At 39.4% G+C, this 26,435-nt stretch overlaps 1 protein-coding gene across 4 annotated transcripts in view; it reads left to right on the top strand.

The window, feature by feature from the left end:
• The window catches only part of LOC120514248 (vitellogenin-like), a 29,469-nt gene extending 10,897 nt beyond the window's left edge, over positions 1–18,572 (top strand). For all 4 annotated transcript variants that reach the window (XM_039734527.1, XM_039734525.1, XM_039734526.1 and 1 more), the window contains 20 exons: positions 60–179; positions 260–449; positions 895–988; positions 1,108–1,293; positions 2,682–2,826; positions 2,925–3,147; positions 7,134–7,303; positions 7,858–8,385; positions 9,802–9,855; positions 10,510–10,617; positions 10,718–10,930; positions 11,197–11,339; positions 11,744–11,882; positions 12,887–13,019; positions 13,738–13,921; positions 15,978–16,066; positions 16,927–17,015; positions 17,664–17,823; positions 17,960–18,121; positions 18,353–18,572. In XM_039734527.1, coding sequence (XP_039590461.1) covers positions 60–179; positions 260–449; positions 895–988; positions 1,108–1,293; positions 2,682–2,826; positions 2,925–3,147; positions 7,134–7,303; positions 7,858–8,385; positions 9,802–9,855; positions 10,510–10,617; positions 10,718–10,930; positions 11,197–11,339; positions 11,744–11,882; positions 12,887–13,019; positions 13,738–13,921; positions 15,978–16,066; positions 16,927–17,015; positions 17,664–17,823; positions 17,960–18,121; positions 18,353–18,459 — 3,237 coding nt within the window. In that variant the 3' untranslated portion in view covers positions 18,460–18,572. The remainder of the gene's footprint in view (positions 1–59; positions 180–259; positions 450–894; positions 989–1,107; positions 1,294–2,681; positions 2,827–2,924; positions 3,148–7,133; positions 7,304–7,857; positions 8,386–9,801; positions 9,856–10,509; positions 10,618–10,717; positions 10,931–11,196; positions 11,340–11,743; positions 11,883–12,886; positions 13,020–13,737; positions 13,922–15,977; positions 16,067–16,926; positions 17,016–17,663; positions 17,824–17,959; positions 18,122–18,352) is intronic.
• Positions 18,573–26,435: the final 7,863 nt, after the last annotated feature.

Raw genomic sequence — 26,435 nt, 5'->3', positions numbered from 1 at the left:
ACCAGAGTATTCTGTTTGCTAGCCAGAATGCGGTTTCACTGCCCGTTCTTGTTTCTCAGCTCTCAGGATTCAAAGCTTTGCCTTCTAGCAGACCCCTGGTGTCAGCTTACCTGAAGTTGTTTGGACAGGAAGTTTCATTTGCTGACCTCAACAAGAATGCAATTGAACATGCAATGCAGGTAATGGAAAGCTGCCTGGGCTAGCTGACCTCTGAAGGCAGTGGTGAGCTTTTTATAATCCTGCATTTCATTGCATACAGCTGGCTACTGGTCCACTAGACAGACATGACACTTTGAGAAGGGTGGTACAACAGCTTCAGGATGGCGCGGTGGCACAGTGGTCCAAACCAGTACTTGCTGCTGAAGTGCGCAGGATTATTCCAACTTGTGTTGGTCTTCCCATGGAAATAAGCCTCTACGCGTCAGCCGTTACAAACGCAGCTATAAATGGTAGGAACATAGAATATGAATGGCATATTTCAATTTAATAATAATAATAATTCTTTGCATTTATATAGCACTTTTCTCACTACTCAAAGCGCTCAGCAATTGCAGGTTAAGGGTCTTACCCAAGGGCCCAACAGAGCAGAGTCCCTTTTGGCATTCGACAACCTTCCGATTGCCAGTGCAGATCCCAACCTCAGAGCCACCACAAGTATCCACAAGTAAAAGTCACAAAGTGATGGCTGTATGTTTTCTTATCTGTTTACAAGCTTACATATTTTTAAAGACTAAACCAGCCCTTTCATAATCATTTTTCTACTCTTTGAAACATTAAACCTGTCTTTGATTTAAATGTGTTTGTTGAAAAGATGTTAACGTTTGGCTAAACAATATTCTGAATGAAATGCATTTATTTTAGTGATTTTTTTCTTGATGTTCTTTATCCCATTAGTTCACACCCAGATTTCACCATCGCCCTCTGGAGATTTCAGGCTTGCCCAATTGCTCAATGCCAACATTCAGGCTCAGGCTGAAGTCACTCCAAGGTACAATATGTCATTTCAGGAAAAAAATGAACGGGGGACATGCTTGTATGTCCATAATATGAAATCCTATTTAAGACGTTCAAGTTTAAAGGCACTATATTTTTCCGATTTGTTTTTAGTGTCTCTGTTCACACCATTGCGCTTATGGGGATCAACACTCATTTAGTTCAGGCTGGAATGGAAATACACGCAAGAGGCCGCACTGTCATCCCCCTCAGGTTTACGGCTAAGATTGACATGAAGGAAAGAAATTTCAAGTTTGAAGCCTTACCAAGTCAACAAGAAGATGAGCTTGTGTCTGTAAGGTAAAGAGCAAAGATACGATCCCACAAATAATTTTATTGTATTGAAATTTTACTCTTTGGTTGATCATTTCTAACATCAGTCATTGCCAATCAGTCTCAAGTAAGCATAGTAATAACTAGTCCAAAACCTTCTTTCATATACTCCATGATTCTCATGCTAGTATGTTGTACAGCTTTGTATTTGCTTCCCAACAGAAGCACGTTCTTTCTGATTTTAGTTCGTGTAGTTCAGTTATGACAAGGTGCTGGTAATGTGTACACTATTTAGTTAGTGCGAATGTTTGGAGGAGAAAGTGAAATACATGTCTCTTTGAATGAGGCACAATCAAGCAAAATCTTCAGATCTTTGGTTTTTGTCATGCTTGTCTTCATCTCTACAGAAAATATGTTAAAAGTAAGAAATATATAGATAACATCGTCTCTACAGTTATCAGTGGTGGATGCAAGCTGTGCTTAGTAGAATATGCCGTGATGGTTGGAGATTCATTAGGGGACAACACGGACAACCTTTACTATCTCTCCACACCATCTCTCCACACCCAAAAAAATGGCAGTGGGGCTACAAGCATCTGAAATAATGTACATATTTTGGAATGTTAATTCATAGAGAGAAAGATACATGTGGAGAATCCAAACTACAAAAAAACAAAGAAAAATAAAATTCTATTACCACTCTAGATTCCCCTCTGTAGGATGTCCAAATCGATGGTCTTATTCATTAATTTATCTTTCTTCTCTCTTCTCCCCTTCTGTCTCGTTGTAAGTTCTTTGGGGTGTCTTATCAGACTGCCTCGCATTCTCTCACATTGGTGCCTCTACTTCTCTCCTATCCAGCAACCACAGTCTGCTGTCCTGGTCTGGCATATAGCAGGATCTCCTCTGCTCTTCTCTGCAGAGAATGTCATCCCAAGACGCACATAGGGTTATAGTACAATTGCATACTTGTGGTTTGTGCAAATAGGACTAATGTAAGTTAAAGCACCCATGAGGGGCAAACTGTGAGCTAGAGGAGGGGGCTCAACCAGCAATGCCATGGAATTATGTAGGTTAGGGTTAGGAATTAAAACATGACAAATGTGTCAAAAAGTTGATATTATTTTATTGAATTTAGGTGTATGCATAAGAGTGCCTAGCAATGGATTGGCCCCCCATCCAGAGTAAACTCCTGCCAGGATAGACTCCAGTTGAATTTCAACTTATGAACAGGTTTAGACAACAGATTGATGGATGGATACTGGTTTAAATCCATACTTAAGTCTGTAGTGCCACTAGTGGAACCAGTTGTATAAAAAAGAGTTACAGTTACAAAAGAGTTCATCCCTAAACGTTTAGGTTTGGGAAAGTTTCTAAATCTGATTTCTTTTTCCTCCCTTTGCTTTCCTAAATAGTGCCCGAGCTTTTGCTGTCTCAAGGCATGTGCAAGATTTATCTGAGAAGAAAACACCTGTAATACCCGATTCAGCTAAAGTGAACATCTGGAAACAACAGTTTACCTCTGGAGAACAGACTTTCTCTCCACGTACGCATGGCATGGTAAGCACGACCATGGTTATTTTCTAATCCTTTAACAAAAAACTGCCAGCTATCACATTAATTTCTGATTTGTTCGACTGTCTCTCTTCTAAATCCAGTCGAGACTATCTGCTGAAATGGAGTCTGCAGAAGTGCCATATGCAGTAGACCATTCAACACATCCATCCCACTCTTCTACTACACGGCATGCCTGCTACAAGGCAACAGAGTTTGGATTCCAGGTGTGCTTGGAGGGCAAATCACAGTCTGCTGCTTTCATCCGAAACTCACCTCTTTATACCATTGTTGGTGACCATAAAGCCAAGATTGCTCTTAAACCAGGTACTGTCATTCACTACCAATTCTCTGAAGTAATCGGTGAATCTGAAAAAAATGTTCCACATGTGTAACTTTACATAGACTTGGAAATTGCAATTTCCTGACTGATTCTTCATTGTATGGTGAATGTGATCTTTGCTGTTTAGTGGTTTTATTCTGTCCTGAGAACTTCCATTTGTTTTCCTTAAATTAGATTTGTCATTGTTAAACCTGAATATTACCAGTAACTCATGTTTGTATGTAATTTGTGTAAAGCACCTGTATTGATAGTGTAAGAATATAGAATGCTAATAATAAAAGAACTTAAGGTGTTTGACAGACCAGAGGAGACCATTAAGTCAATTAAGCTGATTTGGTAGTCCTCATCCAGTTACTTTTTAAAAGATGTCAAGGTTTCTGCTTCAGACGTCATGGCCTGATACTTTGTTTCACATTCCCACAACTCAATGGTTCTCAACCTGTGGGCGGGCCCCCCTAGGGGGGCGCGAAATGTGGAAAAAAAGGAAACAAGAATCAAAAATATGAAAAAATCATCTGTTGAAACCAAAACAAATTAACTTAAACTACATTCTTATACTAGAACAATAAATGTAGAGTTAGATAAATGCCAATAAAAGTTAAGTAGGTATAATAAAATATGCATCTACATTTCAAAAAAATGTCGGGGGGGGGGCGCGATTAAAACTGTTATGAAAACTCTGGTCACAAATACTTAAAGGTTGAGAAACGCTGCCACAACTCTTTGTATAGAAAAGGGATTCCTGCTTTCAGTATTAAATGCTCTTCAATTTGGTTTCTATCAAAGTGATTACAAATAGTGATTTACTATTTGATTAAAAGAATTCTTCTGGGTAAAGTGATGCTGATGCACAGCCTTGACAATAAGCCGGTTTATTTATCTGCTCCTCTCAGAGTAGGACATGTCCTTCATTGCTTAGTTGATTTTCTCTGCATCTGCTGCAGCATTGTTTACTCCAGATTTGGCCTCATTACTGCATTATACAGTCTAAAGAGCATAAAGTTCCTTGACTTCTGTTCCAACATTTTGAAAATATAACATTATAACATTTCATTTACTTTTATAATTGCTTGTGCACATTGCCTAGAGACAATGAGAATGTTGTGTCAATGTGAATCCCTAAATCCCTTTTAGTATAAGACAGTGCCACTCGTGATGTACTTATAGTGAATGTTCTCTTGACTAAATGTAGCCCTTTACATGCTTCTTCATTAGATTACGCTTTTTCCAGTGTTAACAAAGTGTTGAGGATTAGACTAGTAGTTTTGAATTTATTTTGCTGTTTCTTCAGTATCTGCTACTTCTACAATTTTAATGTTAGCCATGAATTTCACTAGTCTATTCTTCTTCTTCCATAACTATTTCCATTTTTATATCGGGTAGCTGTTTTTTTTCTTTAGACTTCTCCAATAGAGGTTTTGGCACAATTTTTACTAACTTTACCATAATCAATGTCGTTATTATGAATTTGGAAAAGTAGCAGTCCAAGTACACACAGCTGATGGGGTGTTCTTCTCTTAAATGTACCGTAGGCCTCCATATGATTATCCAACTTTAGAAGTTATCTTTAACGTTAAAAGTGTCTAGTTTCAAATGTGATCTTTGGTGTGGAACTGTATTTATTTAAGGCAATCAGAAAGTAGAAGCAAATTATGTCGTACTAGCAAACAAACAGACTTGCAGCCTTCAGATAAAAGTGGTTCATACAGAGCAAGCTGAAAACTTCCATTTTGGCCACACATTTCGCTGTTTTCAGTATGAGAATGTGCTGCCCCTGTACCTAACCTAAGTTGTCCTTTTCAAGGAAACATTGATGTAAGGATGTAAAAACAATGTTTCCTGATGAGCAGCAGTTGTTTTGGTGGGAAGCTGTTCTTTTCCAATCTGCCATGTGACCCTCTCAATATCAAAGTTCCAGCCCAGTAGTTTGTAAACACCAGTAACTTACCGGTCTGCATATGCTTGATGCCTAGTGGATTCTTCTTCTTCTTCTAATTGACTTCTGTTGTTTCCTTGAAGTTTAGCAGATGTTGCTGCTCTTCTTTTTCCCATTGCCACATCTTCTTGATCACCTTCTATCTCACCTTGCTGATCATTTTGCCTGTCTAGTTTGCCATAAGAAAAGCGAGAACACCAATGACTTTGCAAGGGTTGCTGGCAGCCACATTTCAAATGTACCAGCAGGTTGTGGCTGTCCTTGTCCATCTGCAATTTCCTTCACTCTGAGTGTGCAGCTGATACCAGGGCTTTTTTTCATCCTCTTCCTATCACATAAGCGGCTTCCACAATTTGCTTTATGCCCAGTAGATGTCGCTGCTCTTCTTCTTCTGTCATGGTGGCCTTCTCCATCAGTTTGCCATTAGAAAGATGTGAACCCCGATAACTTTGCAGAGGTTGCCATAAGCAAATCATGTTACAAGTGTTCAATTAAGTGTAACATCAAAGTTGTAGCCCCAGCGGTTCGATTGTTCACATGACAGACAGACAGACTTAACCAATATGCTGTATATGTACAATAGATGCTTTGCTTTTATCTGCTACTACAGTTGTTTCTTCAAAAAAGTTTTAACATTTACGTTAAGGAGAATCTTCCATTCATACTCCCATACTGGCTCTCATTTAATGTTATTATTTAAATGGAAATAGTCTTAATTTATTTCTGATTATACATAGATTCCATGATTGTGTATGTTATATAAGTAAGGATTTTCAGCCTGTAACAAATGGGCTCCATCTTGTGGATTAGGGTGACATTTGTGACTTTCTAGTCATCAGGTCACTCTCCCATCTGAAGCGACTGTGCTTAATAAACGCCCCTCATTTCTCTCAACACTACTAGTAAAATCCCATCAGGCTCTAGGGTTTTATTGGCATTCAAGGTCCTGAAGCACATTTGATTATTTTCTATTAAAATCTGTAACTCTGAGCTTGTCTTTAGTTCCGCATGAAGCAATGCAATTATTTCTTCTTTTATACATTCTAGGGTAAAAGGCATATTTAATTATACATTAATTTGCTTCTCCTTGTGTGTCTCTAGATATATTTTTTTAAACTGTACTGGTACCAAAAAAATGAGTTTTTAAGGATTCAAAAGAAATTCTTTTCTCAGTTTCCCTTGTACATTTTTGAATGCTTTTTTTGATTCCTTGGCGTAGTCTCGAATATTCCTGAATTTTTGTAAGGTTTTGTGTAGTGTGCTCTGTAATTATGTTCTTATTCATCCAGTTCAGATGTTTTAAACTTTTAATTTTTTTGTTTTTGAAATATGTTTACATTGGGGCAGGATTATTATGTCTTTCAGTTGATACTCTCAGTGACTTATAGTTGTAGAGTTTTTATTTTGCCATTCTATGTGTTTTAGATGTTCCCTTATCTTCATCATGTCTGCGTTCTACAGGTGCTAGGTCTTTGCTTTTGTTTGTTTTCAAACACCGTTTCAGATTTATCATTTGTTGTAATCAGTGCTGCTTCAAACATCACGCATGTCTGTCAGTTTTTTATATTTTTAATTTTCAAAAATGTAAGATACTCCTGTCATGAGCACAGTTTCGTCTTCTGTGTTTCCCTGTCAATGTCTGGAAAGTTAAAATTCCCCCAATCATCATAACTTTTTAACACACAAATGACTTTTGTAATCAAATAATATGCCGTTGTTTGAAATATTAGAATTTGGTGGGCTGTAACAAACACTAATCATTGATCCTCTGGGCTTCTTCCTCACTACTTTAACCCCTGATGAGTCTGACATGTTCTTTTCTGATATATACAGACTAACATCAAATTTGCTATGCAGTCTTACTATGTTGGGCATAAACCGATTCACTCCTCTGTTAAATGTGTTTAAAGTAAAAATACAAGTTTTGTCTTTACTATGATGTAAGAGCTTAGCGCAGGAGTTTTGGTTCTGTGCAAGGAATTGCGCCGGCTTAGGTGGCTGACTCTTATTCTTCCTATTCTCTTATGGCAATAGTTCACACAGAAGAGCCCATTGAAAAACTTCAGATCGAAATTCAGGCAGGTGAGAAGGCAGCTTCCAAGATCATCAAGCTTATCACACTGAAGGAAATTAAAGAAAAGGAAACACACAAACGATCTGAGGCCGCAGTGCAGAAGCTTATGGAAATCCTCAAAACTGATGAGGTACTTTTGTTTTTTGTTGATAGGAAGGCATTGCAGAAGTAATGTCTCTGAGACAGTGGATTAAATAAGCATCCACCATTTTAGGTCCTTACAATAATTAATATTACTTAGACTGATCATTAAGAATAAACCCGGGTCATGACAAGGAACATAACTTCCACAAAGGATCCCTTCATTTTAGAGTTTACTCCCCTATTGTTTACAATGAACACTTAAGTATCCCAGTCTGTACTTGTTATAATGCATTGCTTCCAATTTACAATTGTCATAAAGCCACCACCCTTTTTGTGACAAAATACTGACAAATTTAAGCTAGAGAACAATAATAAAAGTATTTTGTCTTTAATGTGTATTTTTCAGATAGCACTGTCACACACCAGTTCCCCAGGTTTCATTCCTGGTCTGGTCACTGTCTATACAGAGGTTGGACTTTTATTCCATGTGTACAGAGGTTTCTCTAGCTTCACTGCTTTCTTCCCACATCCCAAAATCATGTAGGGTTAGGTTACTAGGCAAATCCAAACTGAATTTTTAAATTCTCTTTGTTTTAACAGAGTGCTCCAAAGAACTTAACTCAGAGAAGCTCCTCTTCATCTTCCTCCCCATCATCATCCAGCTCTCAAAGCAACAGCAGCTCTTCAAGCAGCTCCTCCAGTCAACAGAATGATGATAGAAAGCAAAATCTGAATGTCAAGAGCAGGCGTCGTTCTTCCAGATCCTCCTCCTCTTCTTCATCCTCTTCATCCTCCTCCTCATCTTCCTCTTCATCATCATCTTCTTCTTCTTCCAGTAGTCAATCTTCCATGCGAAGACGGAAGAACAAGGCAGATGAGCTGAGCCCTGATGATCAAAAGGACCAAAGATCAAGGAACAGACGGAGAAACAAGAGCAGCAGTAGCAGTAGTAGTAGCAGCAGTAGCAGTAGCAGCAGCAGCAGCAGTAGTAGTAGCAGTAGCAGTAGCAGTAAATCCTCCAATGCCAGTCGGCAGAAGAAGAGACAACAGCCGGGAACTAAACAAGCCTGGAGTGTGAGCAGCTCTGTCAGCAGCAGCCAGTCCTCCAGCGCGTCCAGCCAGGAGCAGGTGATGTATTCCAGTTTTTCACAGGAATTTCCTTTTGTCCAATGTGAAGACATGTACTGTGTAGTCCGTTGTTGTGGCAAGCTAAATTCACATACAGTATAGAGATATCTCAAAGTACATTTTAAGACATCTTGAAATACATACAAAGATATCTTAAAATGAATTAAATATATTTATTTTAACCCTTTAAACTCTGCCCCATTGTTTTGGACCCACTGACAGGACAGTAGACAGTAAGAACAGAGACAAAGAATCCAATTTTTTTGTACCGCTTCAAGACAGTAAAACGGGAAATATTATTTGTCGATATTTCATAACAATATTTTTCTGGTTGTTCCTGACACATTTACTGACACTTTTATAGTGTTTGGAAGCTTATTCCTTCACCTATGGAAATAGGAATAACATTCAAAGTGCATTTTTTGGTAAAAATGTTACTGAATTTTGCAACTTATTTTGCTGTAACATATGAGTACAACATAAACTTTATTATGAAGGGTAGAGCATGAATAGTGAGTGACAGATGATGAAGTTAAATGAAAGTAGCGGAAAGCAGACATAAATGAAGCTGAGTTTAAAAGGTTAAAATATCTCAAAAGCATTTTGAAATAAGTTCCTGTGCATTTTGTGATGTTTCAAATACGTTTTGTATTATTCATAATTCTATGTATATTTTGAAATGCAATTCAAGATGCAAGAAACTATTTCCTGTAGAATTTCTTGAATGTTCAGAGGGATTTCTTGTCATTTTAATTTATCTTGAAATTAATTTGAGTGGCCTTGAATTGAATCTTGAAATGCATTTCAGATACCATCATTCTCATATTTGAGATATCTAAAATATATTTTTAGGTATTTCAAATTAATATCCTGATATCTGAAAACATATTTTGAGTACTTCTGAGATATTGTAAAATGTACTTCAGGGTAACTCAAATTTTATTTTATTTTGACATATCTGAAATATGAATTGAACTGAATTCTGAGATATCTTAAAATTATTGGGATACCATATATTACAGAAAGTAATTTTTAAGATATCCCAAAATGAAAAATGCATGCAAGGTCAATTAGATCTAAAATGTATTTGAGATGTCATGAAATGAATTTCACATACTGTAGAAGGTGTTTTGAATTTTACAATATTGGATATTAATTGTAAGATATCTCTAAGTGTGAATTGGATTTGCCATAGTCAGTATCAGTTTGTAATATTCTCTTTATTGTTATTACACCCATAATGGTAAAGCCCTTACTGTGTGGCCGCTCTGCCCTAAATTTGACATGTCCACTGCTGGAATGTACCTGACATAAATCTTCTGGATTTTTACTAGATCCTCAGTGCTTGCCACCTAACAAAATAATGAACATTTCCAGCTCTAATGATCATACTTGAAACCCATTCTTCTATTGCAGATCCGGGATCCAGAGATTTATGAAGTCAAGTTCAAGTCTGCTCATGTCCATCAGGTACTGAACTCGAATGCAAAATCTGAAGAAAATTTCTATAGAGTTTGGTCTTGAGTGCTAATAAAACCTGCTGAACAGGGGAATCACAACTACTGGTGTGAAGCACAGTGGGTTGTCTTGTCTGAAGACTCAATTTGGCCAACACAATCTAACCATTCCAGTCTCCATCACCATCTCACCATATAATACTAAACAGGTCACTTAACCTCTCTGTTGAAATTTTTGAAAAGGTTTGGTTGAGCGCATTTGGCTTGTGTTCGCTGTGGAGATGCCTCTTTGACATAAAACTAATGTTAACACGTACTGAATGTCATATAGATTGCTTCTGATAAAGCTGTTAGGAAAGTCTGTAATGGATTTGAACTTACACATTGTTTTCAAGCTGTTCAAAGTGGTGTTGGTTTGCACCTTGTGAAATGCATTTGCAGTGTAAATGCAGTAAATAATGGAAGTGTGCTGCAACAACCTGATGATTTTGAAGAGACATATGAATGGCAACTAAATGTGTTTAGTTTAAAAACCGAAACAGAATGTATAGTCATTGTTTTTGAAGCATACTGTATGCACGAGGCACATAAACACATTAGTTGTGGACTCGGCCACATTGCCTCTGTAATACGTTTGAGAGATTCATAGTGTTGTTTTTGGTTTCAGCACGCTAATAACAGACAGCGCAGCAGCTCCAGTGAAAGCAGCAGCAGCAGCAGTAGCAGCAGCAGCAGCAGCAGTGAAGCCTCCAGTTTTGCTACAGCCACCAAAAAGGTAGGCCAATGTGACAGATCTGCACCTGTCATTTGCTGCGTCTTGCACCAATGGCTAGTGGCTTTGATTAAAGGTGTCCTCTTACGTTGTGCATACCCAGCCTAGGTTCCTTGGAGATGCTGTCCCTCCAGTGCTGGCTGTTATTCTTCGAGCTGTGAGGAGTGATGGCAGGCAGCAAGGCTATCAGGTGGCTCTCTACCATGATTCTACAGCACACAAACCAAGACTGCAAGTGATGGTGGCTGACATGAAAGAGAAGAGCAAGTGGCAGATCTGCTTGGATGCTGTGAAGCTTAGTGACCAGAAAGCAACGGTAATATTTTATGTCCCTGTGGTGTTGGACAGTTCGAGTTATGTTAGTAGTAAATTGCTGTGCCTCTCTGGCAGAAGTTCTGAATTCTATTGTATAACTCAATCGGAGAACGTGGGCTGGTATGCCATGTGGTTTGAGATGAGCGGGCTTTTCTCTGGATTAATTGTTGACATTTTAAAGCTGCAGAAAGGGAGATTACTTGGTGCCCTCCATTCAAGTAAGCAAAACTGATCCAAATGAAACATCATCTCCTTTTTTTCATATAGGCAATGCTGAAATGGGGCCAGGAGTGTCAGGATTACAGGGTGTCATTTAAAGCAACGACCGGACAATTATCAGCTCACCCAGCTGTCCAGATTAAAGCGCAGTGGTGGAAGATACCCAGACGAACTAAGGCTATTGGAAAAATGTAAGTGGTCGGGTTTGATTTTTCTCAGTCGGTATAGATTTGGTTTTATTTAAGGAAAATGTTATTGTAGCATGGGAGTGTTGTGAGTGGTAAGTGGACCCTGGTTTGGTTTCCTTTGTTGCCTTCTGTATAGAATTTACATGAAGTCGTTCTGTCAGAAAAACTGTAGGCCTCAAATGAATCCAGTATCTAGTTCACCTGTACGCTGTTGCTGCCAGGATAATCAGCCTGATTGTGGCGGCAGGGAGTGGATTATGCCTGTCGGAAATGGCTGGATGAATGAAACACCAGGAATTATTCCTCCTCATCTTTTCCCAAGAGCTGTCAGCCATCTACAATATTTGTAGCTATTTTCTCTTCTTATGGCTTTTATATTAAACAATTGTTATCTTTTGGTGTTACAGGATTGCTAATTATGTGCCAGCTGCAGCTTATTTCCTAGGATTTTCTGAGCGCACAAAGAGGAACCCATCAAGGGAATTGACTGTCATTTTTGCAGCTACTTCTCCAAGAACCATTGATGCTGTGGTTAAAATGCCAAAGGTAATTATGTAATACCATTAATACAGTATCTGGACAGGATCCTATTCTGTTTAAAGGATTCCTATAGGGACACTACAGCCCAGAATACATGGGTCAGCTGAAATGTAATGAAAAATGGATGTTATTTATAAGACACAACACAGCTGAAGAAAAGTTACTGGGATATACGATTTGTTCATTTTCAATATCATTCTCTTCCATTATAAGTCAGTTTTATATAAGCAGTGTGGAGAACAAATCTACTAATTTCTGCCCACAGACAAAACAATATTTACCTGAATATTGCTTGATTTGATTAATCCTGCAGTCACACCAAGAGTAAAATGCAAAACAAGAAGCCAAATAAAGCAAAGAGTTCAGTTCAAAGCAGTAATTGGCCTCCAATGAAAAAATGGCTACTATGAAAATCGGTATCTGCTGCTGTTTTGAGTATCTTCCAGGTCTGAAACCAAATACCACAACTACAGAGATGTAGAAAATATTTGACAGGAATTGAATTTTATGAATTAATTTAGATTGAGTTTTTTTAAAAAGATATATGCTATGTGTATAATATATGAAAAGATCCATGATTAAGAGACTGATTCCAGAGAAACCCTATAGCCTCTTCTGCTGTTGTTGATGGGAAAACACGTGTTCCCCCAATTGGATTGTGTTTACATAAAATTCTCCTTTCATTAGCATGGAGTCTTATTTTCTTCATAAGGCTTCTCTGTAGCACTGTCTGTGGTTCATGGGGCCTTGGTGTTTACGTAGCAATTCACTGTCAGTTAGATAGACAGATAATAGCCATGTGTGGCAATGTGACCCTACAGTATGCTTACACAGAGTGAGCTTGTTTTATTCATATATATATATATATATATAAAATATATATTAATATAAAATAATATATTATATAATATAATATATTATATATATCTATATAAATTCTATGTACATTTATACAAATGTGGCAAATGCCTACTTATTTACAAATTGTCTTTATTTCATGTATGTTGCAGTTGACGGTTTTCACCCGTGCTATTAGCAGTCCTATTGCCTTACCTTTTGGTCAAAGCCTCATCCCGGGGTCCACGCAGGCTGGATGGAGTATGGTCAACAACATTCCTTATATGCTGGCTGAAGCTGCAGCAGGTGTGTAAGATTCTTAGTGACTGTTAGTTAAGTGCGTATGAATGAGGAAGCAAATGATTTTCCACAGTGGACAAAGAGAAGATGCTTGTTAATAAGAAACAATGGCCATGTACAAATACCTTAGGCCTTGTCAACTGATTAGAGAAAATGCCTGTTGGCCTGCTTTCTACAGGATTATACAACTACATGTTTATTGATTCTGTTTAGGGTGTACTGTGCTTAATAAACTGGCCCTAGTGTGTGGTTGGTGTGCGGGTGTGTTTGCCAGGGCCGATGCCCTGTCCAGAGTTGCTTCATGCCTTGCGTCTAATGCTACCTGGGATAGGCTTCAGCACCGACCGACACCCACCTGTGACCCTGTTCAGGACTAAGCAGGTTTCACAATGGCTGACTGACTTTGCTTAACACTGCAGCCTTGCAGCTCATGATTACTGAATATGGGTATCAGCCCTAGCTAATCATCTCTCAGCCATTTTTCTTTATGGTACATAGGGATGGATGTGTGCATTAGTTTACTTGCCAACTGCCAATTGTCATTGTGAGTGAGTATGGGTGTATGCTTGAGTTGTACAGTGAGTAGATGGCCACACAGTGGCTACTGCTGGGCACCAAATACAATAAACAGGTTTGTAAAATGAATGAATGAAATAAAACCATTGTTCTGTTTTTCTTGTTATGTAAAAGAATCTTTTTTCTTTTTTCCCTGTTGGTTCCACAGGTCACTGCACACTGAATCGCAGTAAAATTAACACATTTAACAATGCAGAGTTTGATGCGAAATTGCCCGACTCTTGTGAGGTTATCTTGGCTCAGGATTGCACAGAAAACCTTCAATATGCAGTGCTGTACAGAAAAATGGACTCTTTGAAACGCAAAATGCTGAGGGTTGTCGTGGCTAACAAGTGAGTGTGCCTCTTTAATCGTCTGATCTACCGTATATGACTTGCCACTAATTCTGAAATCTGTTATGTCCTCCAGAAAGATGAGAAAGGTTCATAGCATTTTGGTATGAGAGATGATTAGAGGCAACAGTCTGCAATGACCATCTGTGGAAATAGAAAGTGTGCTGAGTTCTGATAGCATATAGCAAAAATACATGAAATAACTACAAATGTATAAGGAGAAGGATTTTTCAAACTTACATAAGCTTGAATGTATAAATGTACTCTGTATATACTGTCCCCATGAAGCATGCATTGTGGGCAGCACCTTGTAAGTCAGTGGTTCTCAAACTATGGGACGCGAAGATGTGAAAAAAAGAAAACAAGAATCAAAAATATGAAAAATACATCTATTGAAAGCAAAACAAATTAACTTAAACTACATTCTGATCCTAGAAAAATAAATATAGAGTTAGATAAATGTCAATAAAAGTTAAGTAGGTATACTAAAATATGCATCTATAGTATATCATTAATTAAAAAAGAACAAATTGGTATTAGTGGGCTCCTTTCAAAAAAATGTTAGGGGGGGCGCAATTAAAATTGTTATGAAAACTCGGGTCACAAATACTTGAAGGCTGAGAAATGCTGTTGCAAGTAATGCTGCTGTTCATAGATTTAGTGTCCAGGGCTCAAATTATTTTGTTGTCCATGTACAGTATGGATTTCCCTATGCATTATTGTTTTTTTGTTTGTCTAAAACCCCTAAAGACAAACATTTTGGCTGATTGGAGTTTCCAAATTGACCCTGTGTGGCCCTGCTATGGCCTGGCACCCTGAATTAAGGATTAAGAGGGTTAGAGAATGTTGTGTTACTATATGTGTATTATATAATATATATATATTGTGGCCTGCAAAGGGCACTCAGCTCCCCAAGCCCGGCACAGACAGATGCAAGACACAATTTCAGCAGTACACATTTATCATTTTTCCATGAGAAACGCCTTCACTCACTTCCTACCTGCTCAGCACTTTGCCTTCTCTTCTTTCTTTTTCTTTCTCTCTCCCTGTGCCTCCTCTCCTCCTCCTCCTCCAGCAAGCTTCATCCCTCTCCCTCTCAACAATGGCTCCCAGAATGAAGGCAGGTGGCTCCTTTTAAGCTGAACCTGGGAATAATCCAGGTGGCTCACCAGGGATGTCTGGAATCACTCCCAGGCGTGGCGGAAGCCTGACATAACAGGGCTCTGCAGTCTCTGCAACTCCCGCTGGCAGCACCCACGGAACCCAACAGGGCTGTGGTGAACTCTCACTTCCAGCATGCCCTGCAGGAGTCTTTGGTGCCCTGGCATCCCAGGGGGCTGCCCTCTAGCGTCCCGGAGGAGATAATACCCTGAACATGCTCTCTTCCCTGGCCCTTCCATCCTACTGGCATCTCAGCCAGACAGGGCCCCTGGCCATCCATGCCAGTATGTACACATTGAATATAGTACTGGTGTTTTTTGTTAGGGTTGTTTAATGTTTTAATTTGACCCTGCTGCTTATGCAATTGGGTATAGCAGGCTGGATTTTTAATTGAAGGGGAAATCTTATATATAAACGTCTACACGTGTGTGTGTGTGTGTGTGTCCAGACCGGAGGTGAGAGGTGTAGTCGTGGTAAGAGCTCCTCCTCCAAGGAAACAGAAAACTCGCTTAGCCGCCAATACAGAAGCGAGGCCAGCACACCAGCAAAACGAAACCTCAGAAGAAAGACAAAGTCGCTTAACCGCTAACGTCGGCAAAGCAGTATCCCTTTTACTTTTCCTCTTGCCACTTATCCTCCTAGGAGAGAGATGCCCAGAGTAGTTTCTTTCAATTACCTGACATCTCTACATTTCAGTTTTTTTTCTGATGATTTCAATAGTTTCTAGGACCCCGGGCTTTTTACAGCATGGGTTTACACGGCTAGTTGATTACATAATAAAAACTGAGTTAATGTTTTGTAATCCTCTCCTTAAATTTAACTTCATGATGATTCAGTTTTATGCAAATGTTACATTTTTAATGTTCATGTGTGTTTTATTGTTTTTTTTTTCTAGGAATGTTCAACTGTCTCACTCAGGTGAATCAGTCAACATCCAAATGAACGGCCAGAATGTTCCCAGCCTACCTTACAGTGACAGAGGAGGTCAGAATGATTTTTTTTTTCCTTCATATATTATAAAGTTAGACTATCAAAATTTCCCAATACACATAAAGTAATCTTAGAGGTATGTCTGATACAAAGCACATTTCAGCCGTTATCTTCTTTCCTGTTGTGCTCTACTATGGACCACTTTCCTAAACTACATAATTTAATGAACACAACAAACGGTTTTTCAAATTATCCTATCAAATGATCGCACAAAGGCTCACATTCCTATTCTGAACTAGATGGCTTCCATAGACAGTTTCATTGACTCCCCTTTTTAATGCATTCATATCACTGTTCACGTTTACATGGTTTCACGTGTTTCAGATACAACAACAAAAACATTTATTTATATAGCACATTTTCATACAAATGATGAAGCGCAACGTGCTTTACAGGATGAAGAAACAGAAAAAAGACAAAATAAATAAGAAAATAGAATTAGGGAACACTAATTCACATAGAATAAAAGTCAGGTCCGATGGCCAGGGAGGACAGAAAAAAACAAAAAAAAATTCCACACGTCTGGAGAAAAAAAAATCTGCTGGGGTTCCAGGCCACAAGACCACCCGGCCCCCTCTAGGCATTCTACTTAACATAAATGACCTCAATCAGCCCTAATTGTACTCAGGGTTCTCATGGAAGAATTTGATGATGACTGTCATGTGGACTTCTGGCCTTTAATCCACCAATGTAGGAACATCATGGTGCTTTGAATGGGTGGTGGTGGTGCAGATCGCCACCACAGAAAACCGGAAAAAGAACAGAAGAGAAAGTTTCTTCTGTATGAGATGGGCTGGCTGTACTTTTATAGCTGCAGTTTTAGTAATGTTTTACATCTTCTTTTGAATTTGTAGTCTCGGTACGCAGAGAAAACAATGGAGTAATACTAGAAGCGAGTGAACATGGGCTTAAAGAAGTTTACTTCGATAAGAACCAAATCAAGGTATTGGAAGCGGGCTCGGCCTGTGAGCAATGTGTTGTTATGGCTATGCAGATGCTTGTTTGTTTTATGTTACTGTTAATCGCTGGGTGGTACAATGGCCTGCTAGTTAGCACTATAGTCTCTCAGCCCTAGGAGACTGAGTTTGAATGGCAGCCTGCTGGGCACACTCTCTCTACCGCTTTCTGTGGAGTTTGCATGTTACTCCTCGTCTGTGTTGTTTTGTATTCTGTATTTTATCACATCTGGTAGACTTACATATTAGGTTAATTGAGAAGTCTACAATAGTGAGAATTAGTATGTATAAGAGTGTGCCCTGTGATGGGTTGATGCCCTGTCTGGGGTCAGTTCCCCCATGTGCCACATATTTTCAGGGTAGACTCTGGTCTCTGAGACAGTGAATTAGATTAAACATGTTTCAAACTGTAGTATAAATTGTTGTAATGGACTCAGTTTCAAAAGACGCTGTATAAAACAGAGACTAATTGGGTAAGTAGCCTGGGGTAGAAGGCTCAAGATCTTTTAGGAAATGCATGCTCTGTTTCTGGACAGTTCTTTTCTATGAGAGTTTTTTTTTTTTGATGAATAATATTCAGCAATGAACTGTCATGAACAAAACTGTGCCAATTCTCTCATTTCTCTACATAACAGATCCAGGTGGCCTCCTTGAAGAAAGGAGAGACTTGTGGTTTATGTGGAAAAGGAGATGGTGAAACCAGAAGGGAATACACAATGCCCAGTGGACGCTTAACAACATGTCCTTCAGCCTTTACTCAGAGCTGGACGATCACAGAGGAAACTTGTGATCAGGGTAGGAGGCCATCGAGCTACTATGAACTACTACTAAACTATGAACTACTAAACTTTAGATATTGAATCTTAAGCAGATGCTGATTTCTACAAAAGGCCGGCTAACTGAAATGAGTGTTTGCTCTTCCTTCTTGCAGACTGCAAGCTGAAAAAGGAGTTTGTTAAATTGGACAAGGAGATCACCATTAATGACAAAAATGCCAAATGTTATGCCACCGAACCTGTGCTTAGGTGCAAACCTGGTTGCACACCAACAGAAACTACAACTGTTCAGGTTCCTTTCCACTGCATCCCTTCAGGTGAGTCCATCCTGAAATCCCAGACGGGGAGTGGTAATTTGGAAATTGAGTCAGTGTACAAGTTGTGGAAAAATCTACACTTATAAAGAATAAAGGAGGCCCTGGGAAGTTACATAAAGTCCTTCTTGGTTCCCTTTGCCATCCCCCTGCTTACGAAAGCTGGCCATGTAGGTGATGCAGATTCCTAAACCACATTCATTTGGTCTAATGCCTTTGCTTGTCTTTTCCCAGATTCTACAGTGAGCCTTGTTGAAGAAGATTTAAGTAAAAAGAATGATGACATTAAGGAACTCGTGAATGCCCACTTGTCATGCTCCTGCACCAGGCAATGCTCTTAAAATCTGTTTCTCTTCAACAGCAAAATCTTGTTAATTCAGGATTGTTTACTGGAAAAATGCGCGACGATGAGTTCAATGTACATTAACAAGTTAATAAATGCAAGTTAAAAACATTTTTTGTAGTTGTTTCTTTTTCACTTTAACAAAGTAGCACATGAATCACTGTGTGCTGTCCCAGAGTTTATACAAATGAGGTCCAATATTAAAAGGAGGTCATCCTTATATATAATTTGATATTATCCGTATGTATGGTGTTCACGTCAATACCCCGTATGTATGGTGTTCGTGTCAATACCTCGACTCAATACAAGTTAGAACCATGCAATGGGACTCTGCCTCTATAGTTAGAACATAATGTGGCAAACGAGGATGCAGTATTGCATGATTGGCCAAGAATGTTCGAATGCTTCAGTGACGCCGCTGGACAGCCGAGTATCGTAAGTCAGTGTTGGTTCAAGCAGATAACAGTAAGTTCGGTTGGTTTTTGGACGGTTTGGTGGGGTGTACTTTCCAGGAATAACATTGTTGACTGACTTAAACCCTTCGACAGCTCTGGAACTGTAAGTAATTTAGAATGTATCGCCATTTGCTTGGTACATCGAATTCTATCTTTGGGCAGTTCGGTTTTGGCAACCGTCCTTCTGACATCTATTGGCAAACTGAGTAATGACGGCTGAGTATTAACAATGGTCATTGTTTAAATTTTAGCCGATCTCAGATCTAAAATGACCACGCCAACATAATTATTACTCCGACTCTGATTAGAGTCGTAAAATACGGTTTGTTTTGAAAATTTGTTTGCCGGAAAAAATCAAATGAGTTCACGTATCGCAGCCCCGTTTAAACAGGAAGCTCTTCATTACATTGGCCGAAAAGGTCTATTTTAAGCACAAATCAATGCCATGATAACAAAATCATTTCATGCACTTAAAAAAACAAAATTCTTTGCAGATAAAGTATGGATTTCACAAACGTGGAATTTGTAGCCAGATTCGATCGGGCTCCCAGTCGCTAGTAGATAGATAAAAGAGCTCAAGATAAATCTGGTGTTCTATGAGTAAAGATAAAGGACTTGAAAATACGAGATGATGTTCACAGAACATTCAGCAATAATGAATTACTGTATTAAAAAGAGTGTTCTGTTTACTACAAATGTAACAAGTGTAATTCACCAAGTATAAAAACAAAAAAGAAAGTCCAAATAAGAACAACTCTGTCTCTCTTTAGGCTTCAAGCCCCCGTCTACTATTTGGGGTTATTCACCCACTTACCCAGCGAGCAAACAGCACCAAGCACTCGATTTCTCACTTTCCCTCAGTCTCACTCTCTGTGTGCGCACCACAAACACACACACACACACACAACTGCCACTACCTTGGAGTGCCTTCAAACCCAGCCCTGGGGTCTCCTTCAGAGTAACCGGTGGTACTTTTATTACCAACAGTGACCATTAGCAGCCTTTAAAAGACCAGTGCCTGATTTATCTCAGAATTACGCCTAGGAATTGCGTTAAAAGTCTAACTAGGATAAAAATTTGTCTGACCCCAGAAAAAGACATCTGAAGTAGTTATGAAGCGTCCTCCACCCATTCGTAGAGAGGAGTGGGAGTTCACATTTCAGAATGAATGATGTCATGATTTTATGGCACCCCGGCCTGCAACGAGGTGTTCATGATTATGTTTTGTACTTTTCAGGTACTAGCGCTAAGGCTTCACCACAAATATGATGAAAATAAAAATAATTTTCAAAGAAGATGAAGGAAAACATACAGTAATAGGGGAGGTTGCTGTCCTCAGCTGCACGTAATTACAGCTACTTTATAACAGCATCAAGAATAATACTGTAACGAGCACTGAGAAGGAAAGACCGAGACACACACACACCAAGTGAGAGTAAAGCTCAGTAATGGGCACATCTATTTCACAATGAGTGATTCACAGCCGTACTTTCAGAAGGATCAGCTTCCCTCTGTTATAGGAAATGCCTTGTAAAGTAGTAGTGAGAGTAAATCTAGCCATGGCATTGTTTCTGAAGCCATGGTCACGCTTCCAGTGTACCTGATCTTCTTCCACCGTGCTGTCTCTGTCTCTCCCCATAATTGCCACTACACCCGTGACCACCGGTGTGTTGAGTCTGTGATGCCGCTTGTGATTCACATACACATGCTCATCCACACTTGGGCCAGTGGTCTCTAAATGTGTGCCGATTTGCGTGAATATTACTTGGAGTATGGAGTGGTGGGGAGATGAACAAGTCTTCAAATTACCTCACGCATTGCAAGGACCCTCTAATTTTAGTGCAAGTTTTGAGAATTGGTTGGTTGTTAGATACCCAGATCATCACTACAGCAAAACTGCATTTTACAGGTAACATAACCCACACTTTAATTTTAGCTGATAATGCATGGCTTCTCCACATAGAATGATCAACTGCGTAACATGTGAGATTTATGACAAATATTATTCCATCTCTGCCAAATTGATATCTTTAAATAAGTTCATTGTTGTTCAGGGATTACAAAACATTCCACCTTTTCCAGAATATGCATATTATTCTCTGACTGAATACCATCTTCTGGCAGCTCCTAGTGAGTCAATAATAATAATAATAATAATACATTTTAATTATATAGTACCTTATCCTTGCTCAAGGCACTTAGGACAGCTCATGAGATCTCCTGAATGATGTTGAAGTTAGGAGTGGTTTTCTAACTTAACTGATAAAAACTTAATAAAATGCTTTTTCTCCTATTCCCAAGAGCAAATTTGTGTTGCTCTTAAGTTTTTCAGCCAGTTGCAACTATTTTCTTACTTGATAAATAGGAGCACAGATCTCATAGGGAGCTTGTCAGCTATCCCTTCTCTTAAAGGAGCCTTACAATTGTAGTGGTCCGGTGCCGCCGCTCAGATTCACACTGACATAGAGACAGTGATTTGTTTATTTTTTTTGGTGGGGATCCCAGGAATGCACCCAGCCTTGGCCCGACTTGCCCCACTGACACACAGAGACACAAAATACAGCAAATCAAAAAATAATGTGTGGTATATTAAATGAAAAACAAATAGAAACAACAGATAGGCAGAAAACCTTCCCCTTCCACTATGGCACTTTGGAGAAGCTTATATTATATTATCCATCCATCCATTTTCTAACCCGCTGAATCCAAATACAGGGTCACGGGGGTCTGCTGGAGCCAATCCCAGCCAACACAGGGCACAAGGCAGGAACCAATCCTGGGCAGGGTGCCAACCCACCGCAGGACACACACAAACACACCCACACACCAAGCACACACTAGGGCCAATTTAGAATCGCCAATCCACCTAACCTGCATGTCTTTGGATTGTGGGAGGAAACCGGGCGCCGGAGGAAACCCACGCAGACGCAGGGAGAACATGCAAGCTCCACGCAGGGAGGACCCGGGAAGCGAACCCGGGTCTCCTAACTGCGAGGCAGCAGTGCTACCACTGCGCCACCGTGCTGCCCTTATATTATGTTATATTATATTATATTATATTATATTATATTATATTATATTATATTATATTATAGCCCCTGCTTATTACATTTTTAGCAAAACATCCTGTAGGTCAGCCTTACTGCCTTTGTGTGGCTCCTGTCTATTTGCTCTTTTTCTGTGCCAGAGTGTGTATCCTACCCTCTCCTTAGGGGGTTTCTTGTGGGACTTAAATCTTTCATGTACCACCTTGGTTTCTCTACTGTCAGGAGCAGACTCTTGCCTATAGGGCACCCTTCCAAAATATTTCTGTGTATACGCATATAAAATATAATGGTATCTCTTTGTTACTTGATAATTACATACAAAATTACTCTCCGGGTGGGCCAGTATGGCCACTAATTCAGCCGGTCTCCGCATCTTTGGGACGTGGGATTAAAACTTTCAGGCAGATACCACTAGTACAGTATGTGTGAAGAAAACAAGACTAACTAATAATATTCAATACAGTGTATTGCTTAAATGCAAAGAAATAACATGTTATGAAAAAACAAGGCAAACATTTTTTAAAGGTTTGGGGACTCCAAGTACAGAATTTGTTTTATTACCAGAGGCAAGGAGTAAGTAAAAAAGCAGGCCTTTGCCGCAAGAGTTTGAAATATGACATGTCCCCTAAAGAGGCAGTTGAAGCAACGCTGAGCTGCTTCTAGACTGGATTGTTCGTTTATCCTGATAGGATTGAAGAGGCAGTCTAGCGGTCAGGAGGAAATTAGGTCTCAGTCGTCTCACACATACATTGCCGTATTCTCACTTAGTCTAAGGTGGAAAGGAAAACACTGTGACATAACTCTAGCATTCCTCTTTATCTTAACAGGAGATGCCACAAAACTTTTGCCAGGCTACCATGCATAACGGTGTGTTTCTTGTAATATTATGGTAAATGTTTATGGCCAGATCTGTTGTCATCATTAGTGATTTTCAATGATACGCAATGCTTCGATAATGGGCTCTTGTGTTCCCTGATGTTAGCCTTGCACCAGGAAAGCCTGCCAAATTTATAGGGATTAACCAGGGAAGGAAACGTAAAATAGGACAAAGCTAAAAATCAGTCCAGTCTGACATTTACTGTAGACACAAATCTAAAGCAAAGAATCATGTTGTGGAAGTCAAAAGCAAAACTTAAGCACCAGGATGTCAGATAGATAGATAGATGAAAGGCACTTTATGATAGATAGATAGTTAGATAGAGATAAGGCATTATATAATAGATAGATAGATGAAAAGCACTATACTGTATGATAGATAGATAGATAGATGAAAGGCACTATATGATAGATAGATAAAAGGCACTATATAATAGATAGATAGATGAAAGGCACTATATGATAGATAGATAAAAGGCACTATATAATATATAGATACTTTATTGATCCCAGGAGATATTTAAGTACAGCACCAAAACTAATACACATGAAGGTTCTTCTCCTTAAATTCGCAAACTCAGAATATAACTCTAGTGATATTGATGGCTGATAATGGTGACAATAAGTGACACATCTGGCAAACCTGTTCTTCAAGGGGTGATCTGATGACACATCTCTTGTATCTTCTGGGACAGCATTCGCTGTGTCGTGATGACAGAAACACAAATGGAGCCACCATGGGAAAAACAAAATGGCCATGAAAATGATGCTTTTTATAATAACGGAAAACAATTTCCATTATGAAAATAAATGCAAAATTCATATTAAGGACCTGAAACCCCATCAGAAATAACAAGTAAGGAAAAAATCTTAACAAATCTGTTACGAGTTACCAACATACATAATCCTAACAACTGCATGCTGTGAGGAGCATTGCTCAGTGCGGGTTTCAATTAGTAGATCCAAGTCTCTGGCCGTAGCTACAACCCCATTTCCATAAAAACTGGGAAGGTTGTGTAAAACGTGAATAAAAGCAAAATGTGTTGGTTTGCAAATTATTGCATTCTTTTTTATTTACCTGTTACACAGCATCCCAAATTGTTTAAAAACGGGGTTGTACTTATTAGAACATTAAAATAATCTAGACAAGAACAGGCCATTCAAAGCTCTCCAGTCCTATCCATTTATTTTTTCCAAAATAACATCAAGTTGAGCTTTGAAGGTCTCTACTTTCTCTGCTTGTAATGCATTCCATGTGTCTATCGTTCTTTGTGTAAAGAAAAACTTCCTAATGTTTGTGCGAAATTTACCCTTAACAACTTTCCAACTGTGTCCCCGTGTTCTTGATGAACTCATTTTAAAATACAAGTCTCGATCCACTGTACTAATTCCCTTCATAATTTTAAATACTTCAATCAGGTCACCTCTTAATCTTCTTTTCCTTAAACCAAAATGGCTCAGCTTTTCTAATCTTTCTTCATAATTCGTCTGCTGTATACCAGGAATCAGCCCGGTCACTCGTCTTTGGACTTTTTCAAGCACAGTACTCCAGATGAGGCCTCACCAGCGCGTTATAAAGCTTGAGCAGAACCTCCTGTGACTTGTGCTCCAAACATCAAGGCGCTATATAACCTAACATTGTTAGCCTTCTTAATGGCTTCTGTCTGAAAGTTGATAGTGTGGTGTCCACTATGACTCCTAAATCTTTCTCATAAGGTGTACCTTTGATTTTCAGACCTTCTATTGCGCACATTTAATACTTTACATTTACTTATATTAAATTTCATCTGCCACAAATCTGCCCAAGCCTCTATGCTATCCAAGTCCTTCTGTAATGATATAACGGATTCCAAATTATCTGCTAATCCACCTATCTTGGTATCATCTGCAAACTTAACCAGCTTGTTACTTATATTCCTATCTAAATCATTTATATATATTAAAAATAGCAGCGGCCCTAGCACTGACCCCTGTGGAACACCACTCTTAACATCGGCCAGTTCTGATGAGGTTCCTCGCACCATCACCCTTTGCTTCCTGTTACCAATTCTGCACCCATCTAAAAACATCACCCTGAACTCCCACTTCTTTTAACTTGATGCCCAACCTCTCATGTGGCACCTTATCAAATGCTTTCTGAAACAGTGGCGTAGTGTGGGTGTCAGCCGCCCGGGGCAGAGGAAAATTTCGCCGTCCCCTTATTTAGGTATTTCAATTTAAAAGACTAAAATATACAGTAATTCTTTGCCGCCCCCTAACAGTACCGCCCGGGGCGGGCTGCCCTGGCGCCCCCACTATGCTATGCCACTGTTCTGAAAGACAAGATAAATAATATCATATGCTCCACTCTGATTGAATCCTTTTTTTGAGTCTTCATAAAATTCCAGCATGTTAGTAACATGCGACCTCCCTCTTCTGAACCAATGCTGACAGTTCAGTAAAACTCCTGTTTTTGCCAGGTGCTTTTTCTCAATCTTTTCTTTAATATTATTCAATAACTTGTATGATTACCTACCTGCCTGGAAGGCGGTAATGGAAGGAGCACAAGAGAGGAGACAGAACCTAACATGGATGGTCCTCAGTTTCTGTCCCAGTCAGGATGATCAGGTAATGGTTAGACGAGGTTGGGGCTCAATGGCACCCCCTTGTGGTCACCACATATAATAATTGTGGCTGGGAAGGCCGACTGACGGAGACACCCAAAAAACATTGGGGTTATCAGTTTTGTGCTCTAGGCAGATGTTCATCTGTGCCATTCTCTTTTCACTACTTAATGATTGATTTAACTGGACAATAAGGGACATTCAGTGACTTGGACATTTTCTTGTCTCCATCTCCTGACTTGTGCTTTTCACAGAGTCGCCTGGAGCGTTCTTCTGTCTTCATTGTGTAAGTAAGGCCACAATATGGACTCACCACAAGGTAGGTAGGGGTATAACGTTTAACACCGAGGCTTATGTCGTGCGGTGCAGTGCGCTCTATTGACATAATATGATGAAGCTTGTATCAAAGTCTCCTTACCATGTGATTTATGACATCCAAACCTTCAAACATCACTAAAGCCCCAGGAATGGTCTGACTGCTTTGAAGCTTTGCGCCGTCCCACATGCTATAAAAAAGGATGCAAAACTACCACTTATATTGTATGCAGAGACAATAAATATTAATAATTTAATATCCATCCATTTTCCAACCCACTGAATCCAACCAAAGGGTCACGGGGTTCTGTTGGAGCCAATCCCAGCCAACACAGGGCACGAACCAATCCCGGGCAGGGTGCCAACCCACCACAGGACACACTAGGGCCAATTTAGAATCATCAATCCACATAACCTGCATGTCTTTGGACTGTTGGAGGAAACCGGAGCGCCCGGAGGAAACCCACACAGACACGGGGAGAACATGCAAACTCCACGCAGGGAGGACCCAGGTCTCCTAACTGCGAGGCAGCAGCACTACCACTGCGCCGCCCTTAATTTACTATGTAGTGCTGAAATGGAAAGAAAAGCCAGGAACAGTTACACCTACCTAACAGCAATAATATAAATACTGTTCTGTACAATCTGTCACTTGTGGAACTTAATATATCATTAATG

This window comes from Polypterus senegalus, chromosome 14 (genome assembly GCF_016835505.1).
Source record: "Polypterus senegalus isolate Bchr_013 chromosome 14, ASM1683550v1, whole genome shotgun sequence".
In the NCBI taxonomy this organism is placed as follows: Eukaryota; Metazoa; Chordata; class Cladistia; order Polypteriformes; family Polypteridae; genus Polypterus; species Polypterus senegalus.
The sequence above is the reverse complement of the archived record's forward strand: the minus strand, read 5'-3'. Positions and strand labels throughout refer to the sequence as shown.